The sequence below is a fragment of the Copadichromis virginalis genome, linkage group LG2, assembly GCF_057382275.1.
Source record: "Copadichromis virginalis isolate Kocher_CV1m ecotype Utaka linkage group LG2, C_Virginalis_male_GT1.1, whole genome shotgun sequence".
Classification (NCBI taxonomy): domain Eukaryota; kingdom Metazoa; phylum Chordata; class Actinopteri; order Cichliformes; family Cichlidae; genus Copadichromis; species Copadichromis virginalis.
In genome coordinates, this window is record NC_140619.1 from 31,613,851 (window position 1) to 31,628,311 (window position 14,461).

The following is a 14,461-nucleotide window of genomic DNA, read 5'->3' on the forward strand; positions in this document are numbered from 1 at the left end:
TTTTATTATAAAGAGCTTACAAACTTTCAGTGGAACAAAAATATAGGTATATTTTCTAAACTATTTAAAACTGTCAACTTATCTCACACTTGATTTAGAGTTGATAAATGCTACTGAATCGACTTGTGGAGGGCATATTCAAGGTGATTAAAGAGCTAATGGATGCTTAAACAAACCTGAGCTGTGAAATAACTGCTGTGTTCTGTGATAAAACGGATACATGAATAGGTTAATGTTGACATTTCTAGCTCATCTTTAAACACTGGCAGTTAATGAGTTGAAAATATCTCAAATACTTATCTAATATTTAAAGTATGCTAAAGCTTGCAAAACCCAGTTTCATGACTAGATGGTGGCCACTCTCCCTTGGCCCCACAAAGCAGTTAAGGTTTACACCACCATCTACTTTAGTTTTAGAGTTTTGGTGCAGTGCGTCTGACTCTTGCTTTTGTAGTTGCACTTTAGGAGAAACACTGGATTACATTCTTTCCCTTTAATTCCTTATATGGCTTGACAGCTGCAGATGGCAGGACAATCCCTTGATACCAAGAGAAAGACAGAGTGAGAGAGGAATATTACTGGGGCTAGTGCCAACTGCTCAAACTGATATGGCATGGAATCACCATGGTGCTCCACTGCACTAATGTCAGTTTTTGGATTCTGGAGGGGAGCAGTCGCTCATTTCAAAAGAGCCCTTTGAGATCCCTTGTGATTCTGTGTCACTTTTCTTCTCTGGCCTGAGGATCACTGAACAAATCCTGGCTCACACATCTGTTCATCCTCCTCAGCCCTTTCCTGCCACCCACTTACATGCTTTTTAGCATTTTTCAAATTTAAGCAGCGGGTAGAATAAGGTTCATAGCTGGCGGTTGAACTTATAGACACTAGTGTACATTTGTAGTATGACATCTGTATCTCTACAAAACAAATCTTTATTTTTAAACTAGTAAAGTATGAAGAAAGAGAAGAATGAAGAAAAGCCAATAGGACACCTCACCTTAAATTCTGTCTCAATGTTGGCCAGTCTTGCCAGTTCATTGCTGAGCTCGAGGGCGGTGAGCACAGGGTCTTCACTGCTGAGCGACAGGTAAGCTGCACTGGCCAGGGCCTTATATGCATTCATCCTGGAGCGTGAGTGGCTGAAGGAGTCTTTCTTCTGTTTCTCCACACATTCTGAACATTTACAGAAATAGTCATGGGGCCTTTCAATGCGAGCCCCCTTCGTCAGCAGGATGTGGACAATTTCGTATTCCTGGCAGTGAGCAGCCAGGACGATGGGTGTGATGTCATGCGAGAAGCGCGTTCCGTCTTCGTCGTAGGCGTAAAAGTCATCATCACGCATCTCTTGCTCCAAAGTGCTCAAAGCCAGCCGCAGACCTCCACCAAAAGCAGGATGGGCGAGAATGGCTTCAACGATTCTAACATAACCTTTTGAGATGGCCAAAAGGAGGCCATCACCAATCCTAGCCAAACCATCTTTCTTTAGCAGCAGCTCAGTAACTTCTAGGTGCTCGTTACCCACTGCGAGCTGCAAAGCATTCTGGCCCATGTAGTCCACACAATTAAAGTTAAGGGTTTTGGACTCTTCCAGCATCTTGCGGACCACAGGAATGTTTCCGTATTCAGCAGCATCCAGAAAACGCTCCTCCTCTGCAGTGAGGGCCGAGCCACGCTCATTGAACATATAGGCTGGGCCCCGCACTGCCTGGCGACGCCCCTTCTCCCTCAACGTTGTGTGGCGGCGATGCATGGCTTCCACCCTGGAGACAGTAAAGACAGTTAAACACACTACATCATTAAAAACCACAATGATTATTGAGATGGCAATGGAGGTAGAACACAACAAAGGAATTCAAGACTCAGAGAAAGAAGCAACAAAGTGATGAAGAGTAAGTGACTGAAAATTAGAGAGGAAGAAAGCAAATGTTGAAGGCAAGCAGAAAGACTGCTAAAATCTGTTTGCCTATGATGTATCATACCAAGTCCTCCATGGACAGTTGTCAAATCTCTTTGTTGGGCAGGTCAACAGCTGTGATTGCCAAAGCAGAGATGAAGCTGTCAGCTTAACTAGCTTTAGAATGACAAACTTATACTGTGTCATCCAAAGTGACCATTTGAACACTGGTGAATAAGAGTTAGTCACTTGGAAATTTGCATGGATATGGATTTAAAAATGCACATCCTGCTCTTTACAGTGTCTGTTTCTACCTTTGTCCAACCATCCGAAGTAACACAGTGCCAGTAGATTGAAGAGAACTGCTTTTAATCATGTCCATTAGTGCAAAACAGTTTTCATCAGGACTATTGTGCTCCAACTACTTTGTTACAAATTGTCCAAATCAGCACTATTGTACTCCACCCACTGCAATTAAATTCGCCGTAGCATCTGTGTCTGCTGTATGATTGGACAGTCGGTGAAACCCAGATAATGAAAAAACCTTGAAACTCCCCAGAGAGAGAGAGAGATAGCAGAGGTGAGGTACCGTTTTTAAAGCCATAATTGGGTAGTATTATCCATGTACAAGACTGTTAAAGGATTTTCAATATAATGCTGCTATTATGAGTTAAATGGCTGTAAATGATACAGTGACCTTATAAATGACTAGGGGTCCAGATTCATATTAGACCTGCCAGCAAAATGAAAAAAAGTAATAAAAATACCATGTGAGGTTATTTTGAATTTGAGTTATTTGTAATTGTGTGCGTGCGTGCGTGCGTGCGTGCGTGCGTGTGCATGGACAGAATGCAGGACATTGAATTGAAGGAAATGGTGAAAATGGAAACTTGTTCAAGGTAGAAATATTCCCCAGGGGTGTCAAAGGATGTGGAACTGAGAAGATGAAGAGAGCTCACCAGGACAAATCTTGTGTGTACATGTGAGTGTGTGTATGGGTTTGGGAGGGAGGGAGGGGGAGAGAGAGAGAGTCAAATGTGACACAATCAGTTGTGCATGTCCTTGACTGCCAATCAGTGGGAGTAAGCAACCCCCACCCCCCATACAGAAACATGAACAATTACACATTAGGGCACCAGAATATGAACAAAACCTAAATTAACAATAGAATGTAATGTAAGGTGACACTATACAGTGGCTCTAAAGAAAGTACTATCTATTAACTCCTGCACAAAAGCATCTTTTCCTATTGGTCATTGTGTGTTTTGTTGAGTCAGTCCTTTACGCTCTAAGTTGTGTCTAATGTCTTCTCCACCTTTACACACACACACACATACAGAGGGGGATATTCTTACAGAGATATTTGTAAACATTGGGAGGATTTCTCATAAATGAAGAAAGAGGCTGGCTGCCAGCCCATTTAGATAACCTTATAGTCAGGTAATGAATCGCCATTATCTGTCCCTTTCTAGCTCCCTCTCCATCCATCTTTGGCTGTTTGTGATTCGGCTCTGAAATAAAATTTACCGTCATCATTTTAATGTGGAACGAGAGTCACGCAGACAAGAAGAGCCAGACACAATTGAGATAAACAGGCAGAGAGAAGCCATGTCTACATGTAGGTACAGAACAAGAAGAGAAATTATCAAAGCATGGCATGTGTACATATGTGTTTTGGCTTATATATCTAGGGTCTGAGACTAAATTCCTATGTCATAGAGTGGTAATTCTAAAGAAAGACAAAAAAGACTTATTGCATTTAACAAAAGAAGAAGAAGGGAAGAAAAACTGCTTTTTAAAACAACCAACATCTGACTACAATTGTCCTCTTGGAGAGTACAATATTTATCCAAGAGCTTTGGTTATCAATCTATGACTTACTTTATACTGGAGTACTTTAATGTTGTTTCAAACTATTTTATTAAATCTACCCACCTCAGTTTCATACTAAGTATACACTCTGCATTTTGTAAAGTGGACATGGCTTCAAAATCATGAAGCTTAGATTCAGTGGTGATGGCACCTATTTTATTTTCATTTAATGTGATCAGACTATTCACTATAGTAATGTAAGTACTGTTTTTTTTAAATCCTGAAACTGCAGCTATTACTGAGTCTGCCCAATTTGCTGGTGGATCCCAGTATGAGCCTCCTGCAGATCACTGAGAGCGGCTGTCCAATCACACAGCTCCCTCTTGTACTAGCAACAAAACTGACAGAAAAAGAGAAAAAAGCAATCTTGCACCATTGCCGCAAGTATCTCTAACACAGCAGTGGTGCTTGTTCAAAAAAATGTCTCAAACTACAGTTCTTTTGAGATCTCAGACACTTAATTGGCTTGAGTCTAGCTCACTGAATTGTAAAAGTTCAACCTCAGTCGTAGTTTGGGTGATGCACAGGTGGACAGACCAGGTTTTTTTTAAAGAAAAACATCATATGTGGCTAAAAAATGTATATTATACAAGCATTATTGGAAAACTAAGCCAGGAAGCCAAGCTCAATGAATAGCTACAACATAAATTAAAAAAATAAAAATAAAAATAAAATACATGGTTGGACTATATCTCTACAAAACAAATGTAAATGCTACTTTCTGGAGTAAATATGCTAAACCACTCACAGTCAAACGTAAGGCGTTTTTACGCTTTTTACTCACAAAGCAGCAAAAAAATGTGTTGGAAATGTACAATGAAGCCTTAACACAGAATGAAAATACAATAAGATAACTGTCACTATGAGCTTTTCAGCCAGGTAAACTGCATGAACAGTTTTTTACGTGTCCTCTTTTCACACTTGAACTTTCCAGGGTTGAGGCACTAAGTCATTTATAATCTGTGCAGGCAATCAATTAGGTTAGGTCGTTTACCGGTGAACTAGCAAGAAGGAAGGAAAGAAAAGATTAATCAGGTTTGAAATCAAATTTTATAGAAATGACTAATGAGTTAGTGTTTTATCAGTGGGCAAACACACACATACACACAAACACACAAACACACATGCACATCTGAGAAAAGTTACACTCTTGGCTCTCTGTCTCTGCTTTTGTCAACCACACACAGAGTTCAAACAGTAAATTGCCATTTTTTTTAAGATCAAAGTCGAGTTACTCAACATAATTTAATGGTAATGAGAAACAGACATGTCCAGCCTCTCTAACCAGCTCTTTCACACAAAACCTGAGCACACATGTGTCCAACATTTCACCTAGTCAGCCATCAGAGAGAGCTTCTTCCATGTTAGGCCTGTTAAGCTGAACACTGGTATCAAAAAGCCAGACCAGGGAAGATCAAAGTCCAAACTCTGAGGCCTGTTATTCTCAATATCTGATAGTCATAGCTAAGCTGGCAGTGTAACATTAATATCCATTAAGTATTGTCATTTATGTCCCACTTTTTTCCTCTGGACATTTTCTAAATTGATGCAGTGGGCTGCATACACCAAAACTGTGTTCCTTTGTTTGAAACAATTCAATACATATGTAGTTATACAGGAAACAGCTAAACATAATTCTGTACACTGTATAGCGGAAATCCATCTCTGCAACCTGCTCCAGCTCTGTGTCACATGCCTTAATCTGCCCCTGTTTCCTATTTAACGATCTCTGAACACAAGGAGGTAGTAAGGGCTTCACTTCCTCACATATGCATTTTGCACATACAAGACTTCACAGCTTAATGGAGGTTGAGATGGAAGAGAAAGTGGCAGCTTTAGAAATTCCACTTACTGACTTACAGTGAACTAATATTTCAGATAACAGCACATCTTAGCATGTGATGTTAAAAGCACAGTAAGTTCAGATATGTCACCAATAACATTACTCAAAGCATTTATTTGAAAAGTCTGCTAATGTGCTGTCTATGCAGTGTCGGTCTGTGCCTCACAAGCTAGGTGCACCTGGTTTAGTGTCAATCCTGCCTGCCTCCACGCTTTTCAAAACTGACCTCTACTTGTTGACATTCCAGGTGGATTAAGATTTGTGGTTATAGTTTAGAAATAAGTCCACGGACTCTGCACAAGGCCAGTGATCACAGGGCACGCGAATTAATTTTCTGGCTTAATTATATAAGGTGAGGGGGAGGACTCACGTTTGCCGGGTTTCGGAGTTGAACTCGGTGTCTATGTGCTCAACAGTGTAGTGGTTCCCATAGTCCGAGAGCTCCGGAGCCCGGTGCAGTCTCTGTCCGCGGTGCTGAAAGCGCTCAGTGTTGGCCGCTCCACGTCCCCTCCACTTGGGAAACGGGTCATCGTACTGGTCGTAGACCGCATCTATGTGTATACCCGGCCGCGAGAGAAACGGCGAGCCGGTGTCCCCGGTGCGCTGGGGGAACTTTGGCGGCGTAAAGTGTGTGGAACCCCCGGTTTCCTGGTACTCTGGAGACGGGTGAAGACACTCCGGAGAGGCGAGGTAAGGTGGGTCGGTGTCCCCAAGCAGCGGAGAGGCGGAGGAGAACAGGTCTAGGGGCCGCGGAGAGGAGGGAGATCCTCGGGGAAGTCTGAGAGAGAGAGGCGAGGAGGGAGACTCGGAAAGGTGCCCCCTCTCGCCGCTGTCGCTTTCCTCGCCCTCGTCACACATTGGGAGAGTTCCCGTCCACCATATACTTTAAAATATTTAAGCTATGTGACAGACATTTAACAGTATTTGTCAAAGTTGCCACCGCACAAGTTTCTTCTGAGCAGCGCCGTGGCGACGAGCCAAGCCTCCACCTTTGCCTCTGAGTGCGCGCGCTAATTAGAAGGCAGCGAGTGCGCGCGCAGGGAAAAGCCAACCCTTTACAAAATGGGAGGAAAAGAAGAAGAGGCAACACCATAAAGTAGCTTAACTTACACATAACACCGGCCAAAACAGACGATTACACCTCAGGGTTACATTTGCTAATTAGCAAGTACAAATAAGCTGTAACTTTGCTTTTTAAATTTGTTTATTAAAATAAAAATTTAAAAAAAATCTCATTTTAGGAGTAGACGGGCGAAAGAGGGGGGGGGGGGGGGGAGCTTGTTTAGGATGTGAAGGGGTTAATGAGAATGCCCACCTGTTATTGACCAATTACTGGCACTGGCATAATCTCATCTTGTTATTGCTTTAGAGAACAAACAAGCGAGTCTTAGCTTACAAGTAATATCAGTGGGAGCTTTACTTTCATATAAAAAGCCGTTACTTTCTCAAGGGTTTGGCAGATATAAGGGATATACAGTCTGTTACTGTGTGTCCATTTGTGCGTGCATGTTCGGTCTTTTAATTAGTGGCAGAGACACATTAGTAACGATGGAGACTTCCTGCAAACCCACACAGACACTAACCAGTTCTAACCCAGCACTTTGATCTTAGATCATTCTTGTATTCATGCAACAAACACATCCACACACAACAAGCCCTCTTTTCTGGTGTTGGGTGGACAACAGTTAACCTACAGTCTGTGAATTATCCTGCATAAAAGTGTTATTGAGTTTTGTTAAATTAAAGAATACAAATAACAGTAACTTACCAATGCCAGTTTAAATATATACTTATAAATAATAAAAATATTTGCCTAATGATTGAATTCCTTAAGCGTGAGTTACAAGAAGATAAGCAGACACACGCTGGAGATTTATGTGTTTATCCTTTGATAACCAATAACTTTCGCACATGCTATGGTTTAACTGGCTTCTTTTAGAGGTTGAGATCGATCAACCTAATGACAGTCATATAGGGTAAATTAAAAGTTACATACCCATAACTTCCTTTTCTACAAAATTAAGAAACTAAGTGACTCATAAATATTTTAATGTCAGATTCCACATCTTTTTCACATTAGAGTAAAGGGATTAAAATGAAAAAAGCCAGTGAAGCAGCCATGCGAGAGTAATTACACACATAGAAATTCAGATTTTAATGAAAGTGTAGAACTGCTACAGCACAAGCCTCTCTCTTGGAAATACCAAAACATTTTTTTTTTTACCAAGTAGTCTGTATGATCAACACAATGACCTTGAAGAACATTTTATAGATAATGCATTATCAGTGATAAAGCTCCAGTTTAATCTATACTTTTTGATTCAGCAGTTAAATAAAAGCTTAATTAGACAAGGATGACACTGAAATATGTGTGCATATCATTTTAAGATAAATTAAGCTACAAGTGAAAACAACTTTTTCCATTTGTTTTGACATTTACCAAAACACACATTGTAAACGCACATTGTAAAAAGCACTACTGTAATATAAAAATGCTCAAGAAAGAAATGAGCAAGCATAAAAATGTAAGTAACAAGTACAAAAGCTGATTATTCAAATAACCTGCTGCAGCTTTTCACAAACACATAAATATGCAACACTATTTTAACGTATGTAAACAGTAGATTATCTTTTTGGTTTTAAAAAAAGAGGCATGATGTAATGCCTCTGCATGGGTTTGAAATTGCCTGGCCTCAGCCCAATCACTGTGTCACTGCAGGTGTTTCTATTGTCTGTCAGAGGCAGAACTCTTGCTGTGAAATCACTGATTGGGAGTGTTTAGAAAAGCCACATAACTGTGTAAGAGCGATTTGGTGTTCCATTTGATTCAGAGTGAAACTACGATTTCAAAGTAAAGGACACAACTCGCTAATAGTGAGTTTAACAGTATATTAAATGCTTATGTAAACTCCAGTGTGTAGATTTAAGATTATCTCCTCACATGTTCAAGATAAACAGACAAAGACAAAGATGAAAGGCAGACAGACAGCAATACAGAAGTTTGATCGAATTACATCTTGCAACAGAACAAAGGCCAAGTATGATCATATTAAACACCAATCCAGTTCCTCCCAGCAGCCCAAACACTCTCCTTTCATTTTGCACAGTTGCAAAATTACAACTCCTTCCTTCATAAAATCTGACAGAAAAAATGTTTCCCATTACATTGTGCAAGCGACCAAACTGGAAATAAACCTATCCAAACACGCCTTAGCTAAGATGCAATGTTACAACAGCCCAATTTTAACAAGCTCCACTTTTAACAAATACTACTTCTAGCAGCCAAGTCAGTCCAGTTTGTTGGACAAGCTGTCTGGAAGTCTCCATTCTCTTGTGACAGGGGATGACAGATGTGCCAGTTTGATGATGCCAGGCATCTCTTACTGTGTTTGAGTTATAGAATAAATGTTCTCAGTCTGGGCTCCACATCTGACAGCTGTTCACCTCTACAAACCTGTGACATCTGGAGAGAAAGTCCACTGGAAAGAGTTGATAGTTTCCGAAACCTTGAGCTGCTTCTAGCATTGGCTGAAGAAGGTAAATTGCAACCCTGCTGCCCCATCAGGTCAATATTTCCTCCCTCTTCGGATAATTAGAAGGTAGCAGACCACATTAATTTCTGCCACTCAGAATGTTTGAATACATTTTTAAGGATCTCCGTTTTCTGTCTGTACATTTTAAAATCATAAGCTCTCATTTATTGGCATGTTTTACTTTGGGTATACTTACAAATAGCAAAACCATAGATTAAATAAATATAAATTAGAAGAGCACACAAACTAAAATATAGAAAGGTAATCCATACTGTTTAGACATGCACATTCACAAGATTTGATCCTGAGTCAGCAAAAACACATGTCCACATTTAACATATATGTTCATACACAATGGTAGAACATCACATACATATATTCAGGTGAACAATATACATTCACCCATCCATCATCTTTTATGCATTTTAATGCATAGAGGCATTTTTGGCACCCGGAAAAAGGCTTTGGCCAGAGCAAGAGGTCAGTTATCAGTACTGTATTAAAATATTCATAAATAAAAAAAAATCATGACAATCAATAAAATACACCGATTTATGTCAAATTCATAACACAGCCACTGGTTTCACTGACTGCGGATCAACAGTGTCTTTATCTTTGTAGACATCTCTATACTGCATCTTTGAGTAAAGAAATACTTGCATTTACTGAACGAGCTAGCTATTAAGAACGTTTGACAGCAAAAGAGCAGCAATTCTTCTTATTTTTGAAAGTACCGACATCTCTACTAGAGAGCATGATTTACATCCTACAGTTGCAAATGTTTCTAAGCCTGTAAAGGAACTTTAAGGTTAGAGATTTCTCAATTAATTTTCCAAGTTGGCACTGGACATCTCAATATTTATGCAAAAGAATGCTGTTTCCCCAACATTTGCAGTGCTTTTAAAAACAACTAGCATAACCAGCTAAATGCTAATCTGCCAGAAGATTATACAAATTAAATATGTCATCAATTTGCTTTGCAGAGACAGTTTGTCTGAACATTTTGCATTGGAAGGCAGTTTGAAGATATATTCAATATAAACTTGTCATGTTGATTACAAACATAACCTATACATGTTTGCTAATGCAAATTAGCTGCATGTAAATGTATTTGTTATAAGACAGTCAAAATCAAAATCACACAGAAGAGTAAACGATGACAAACATCAATCATTCAGTGGGTTTCAGTGTCTTTTCCCATCCCTGTGTACTGAATAGTCACCTCTTTTTTCACACCCTGTCATCTGCTCATTCCCTCACTGTCAAACACGCTCACTCTCAGCTGTTTGGGTTTTTTTTTGTCTTAGTTAACTTTTTATGTCCACTCTGAGGGTATAAGACTTGGTCACATTTGGTTAGAATCTAGACTTCTCAGATTTGCTGAAGGTGCTTTGGGTTGAGTGGAGTGAAAAGTGATTAAAACATGAAAGACACAATAAATTACTTTAAGATAATGTAAGAAGCACAAAGTTCAAAGTCATTTTTGGAGGTCCTTTATTTTTGGTTTCAACATTCTGTTCTATGTGGTAGGAAATTGGATCTATGGGTTAAAGAGGGAAGAAATTGCCTATAAAAGTCATCAGCCCTAATCAGACCTCACTGTTCGAGCCGTCTATGTGATTGATTGGGGCTAAAAGTGGTACAATCGTGCTGTCTGTCACAGGTAAACAAGGCCAGACTGCCAGAGGCTTCCTGTCTTTGTGAATTCACTGGGCAAAATTGACACTGTTAATGTGTCAGAGGAGGAAGTGCACAAAAGCCAACTGCTTACACCCTCCATTGACCTCGTGATAGTTTTATTGGTCACTGAGTCAATCACCCACCATTCCATCAATGGAAGCAGCACAGCAAGGACACATCTTTTTCTTTATCTCACTTGCTCTCCTCCAACCAGCGAGATCTTTCACAGTTGAGTTTGTTAATAGCTGGCAGATAATGGAGTCAATGCATACTCTATGCATATTTTATTGGTACAGAGCAGCTGGATAGGCACTGAAATGTTTAAAACTTTTATAAAGTCTGCTTGATGAAGTTTGATTAATGACTTGTGACAGAGCATTTAATGAGATATTCTTCCAACTAGCCTTTATTAAAGATATCAGATGCTGTGTAGTTGCATGCAGCTGTCTAAACCACACGCATGGACACAAACAGGCAAAACAATGCAAATTAATTCAAATAAATGCTCTAAGAATAATTTCTTCTCCTAGTCTGTTTCTTCTGTTATTGCACACTGTGAATATACGCTTATTGTTAACCAAGACATTCTGAATTTTCAGTTTTATATACTGTGTGTACTCATGGCTATTTATCATTTAAAAGCAATCATATTCATGGCTCCCAACAAGCCAAACTCCCTGCATAGAGTGTAATGCCAGAATGCAGGCTATATGGAACTAGCTGACATATACATTTATTTACAACCTTGTGGTTGTTACTTTGTGTGAAATGTATTCAATGCTTCAGTGCATTTAATACATTTCCATCTTGATCCCCATCTCTAAGTCATTATGGAATAGTGGGAGCAAGTATTTTGTGGTTCAACAATTTGTATGTGTGCGTGTGTTTTTGTGAGTATCTGGCCTTGGGAGGTTCAAATTTGGCAGATGGTGGAACTGAAAGGGAGCAGTAAAAATCTTAATTTAAGCTGCGACAAGGGAAATGGAGCCTTCTCATGGCCAAACTGGGTGCTGACATTGGGTCTCAGGTGGTGTCAATAGATACTTGCTGCATTCTCCAAAGTCTGGCATTTCTCTTTTGAGTTCTCTTTCTCATTATCTAAGACAAAGGACCTAAAAAAAAATCAATGATGTTAGAGATTTTCTACATTATACATTATAACCAAATCTCTATAATACAATATAACCAAGTATGCCTTATATTTTGTGTGTTCATATATTTTCACATAACCAAGCCTATTGTTGAAGAATCACCTAACCAAGTCTATTGTTAAAGGAAAACATGATGCATTCCTTACCTCAGTGTCTGAGATGTTTGACAAGCATGATATAATGATGCATTCTTTACTTCAGTGTCTGTGATGTCAGATAAAGCATGATATACTTCTGTATTCTTATCCCAGTGTGTGAAAGATCAGATAAGCTGATTTAATGTTTAACCTCTCTTCAACTTCTGTTAAAAAAGGAAGTACTATGTAACCTGCTTTGCCCTATAAATAAAGGAAGCAAGCCTGCCCTCGGTGTGTGTGTCTTCTCAGAGACATTCACCTGTGCGCACGTTTTCTAATTACTCTCTGAGTCGGTCTGCAGTTGTCTCATTTCTCTTACTTGTGTTTGAACAAATGTCTACCCCTGACAAATGATTTGAACCGACACAATCGAAGTTGAATTTCCTTGCTCTTTACGGTAAATTGAGCCTCTGAAGGTGTCTTCTTGGTTCAAAAATCAATAATGAAGGTTATCTACAAATATCATTTTAAAGTAAATGTGCCTTGACATTACCACGTGCTGACAAGTAGAAACATTCTCATTTTATCTGACTGATTTTTTGTCCCTCTGAAGTTGTGAGTTGTAACGAACTCTAACTAGCAATCCATATAAAGTGGGGACTGCAGTGTCATTACCTCATACAGAGAAGATCCATGGAACTTGCCATTAATTATCCCCACCAGTGACCTGTGCTGGGACAATCAACACAGTCTCTGGCACTGGTTCTGCTCCCTCTGCTTAACAGCTGGAGAGCCAAATGCACCCACTGTGTCATCTTGAGTGAGAGGAGGCCCCCTACTAAGTAAACAAATCACCTGTGCTGAACTTAAATGAAAATGTTCTGAGGTCTACTTTGGTAAAAAACTAATTTCCAAATCTTTATTGGCTGCACAGCAAGAGTTAAGGCCAGTGTAAGGCTAAAAGCCTGAGAGGAACACTTGAATACAGTAGGTTCAGAAGAAAGCATAACTCCTCTTTAATTCTTAATGCTTGCGGTAGTGCAAATACAGCTGAAATCATCCTTTTTTTTTTTATAAATGAAAGTATAAATAAAACACTTTAAAAAAGAAAAGAAAAGAAAAGCTGATACTGCCATCAAAAACCAAAAACACACCCTCCATAAATCCATAAACTGATGACAGGATATAAAAAGTGAGACTGAAAGTTGCCGCTTTTCTTAAACAAGAATAGCAAATGAGGCAGTATTCAACAGTTTTCTGATGTGAGGCCATTTTCCATTTGTATATATTCATACATATATAAAGAAATGTACAGTTATACCAAGGTGAAATGGCTACAAGACTTGCCTATTTCCCCTGAAACGAAAAAAGGAATAAATGACTTGGGTAATAGTTTTAAAATCTCACAGGAGACCAGTATGTACGCCTACAAACACACAAACATATATAATCTAAGCACTAGAAGGGTGAGTTATTGACCCAAAAGGAATCGATTTGGGTGCAGAATTACTTAAACTTCCCACATCAACATTCTCTGTTTCCCCACAACATATCCCACCTACAGCAGCATGCCGGTTCTCCTGCTATCTCCCTGAACTGTAAATGACTTTACAGTACATCCACCTCTAACCCCCTGGTGAACCCACACAAGCCTCACCAGTGCCTTGTTACACATCAGGTTTCTTTCCCAAACCCCTTCATCTCAGTCTCACCCAGCTTTGACAACCATGGGAAATCCATGCTGTAAATTGAAAAAGGGCCTGAGGGAATGATGGACTTGGTTAGATTTCCCCCTTTAACTTCTTTGTTTAGAGTGTAAAAGTGACACAAAACTGTGACAGGACTTTTTCATGATAATTTATACTGAAAAAAAGGCACATGCTAAATGCATTTATTAGATTAGAGAAAACACACACACAAAGAAAAAAATATGAGTCCCACCCAACTGATTGACATTACCAATTCATTTCTTTTGCATTTAACATACTGATGAGGATAGGCACAGATGCTGTCAGCTACTGAGCTACTATCTGACATTTTATGCAGCTGCAGACATGGTTCAGAAAAAAGAATATTTAAAGCTCAGTAGACTGGCGCTTTTTTTTTCTTTTACATTTGTTTTAGACAACAATGTGGTTTTGAGGTACAGATGATAAGCATAAACTACATCAGGCTGTGGTTACATAAACATACTTTTTATCCATACCTCCATAGAAGGGATGGAAGGAATTTCTAATATATTTCAACAAAATGATGACAGAATTATCCTCAAATTGAAACACATGCATAATTTCTAAGTGCAGGTTTCCAGAGGCATGTGGATTTTTGCTTTACATTAAACTTTACCATGTGGGGTATAGCTAGATAATGATGGTCATTCCAGCTTGCATGGCGAGCTACAAACACACTGC

At 39.4% G+C, this 14,461-nt stretch overlaps 1 protein-coding gene across 1 annotated transcript in view; it reads right to left on the bottom strand.

Moving 5' to 3' along the window:
* The window catches only part of trpc7b (transient receptor potential cation channel, subfamily C, member 7b), a 67,477-nt gene extending 60,880 nt beyond the window's left edge, over window positions 1-6,597 (bottom strand). The window contains exons 1-2 of the mRNA XM_085429780.1: window positions 5,980-6,597; window positions 998-1,760 (exon numbers count right to left, since the gene is read on the bottom strand). Of these exons, the coding sequence (XP_085285906.1) occupies window positions 998-1,760; window positions 5,980-6,467 (1,251 nt within the window). The 5' untranslated portion in view covers window positions 6,468-6,597. The remainder of the gene's footprint in view (window positions 1-997; window positions 1,761-5,979) is intronic.
* Window positions 6,598-14,461: the final 7,864 nt, after the last annotated feature.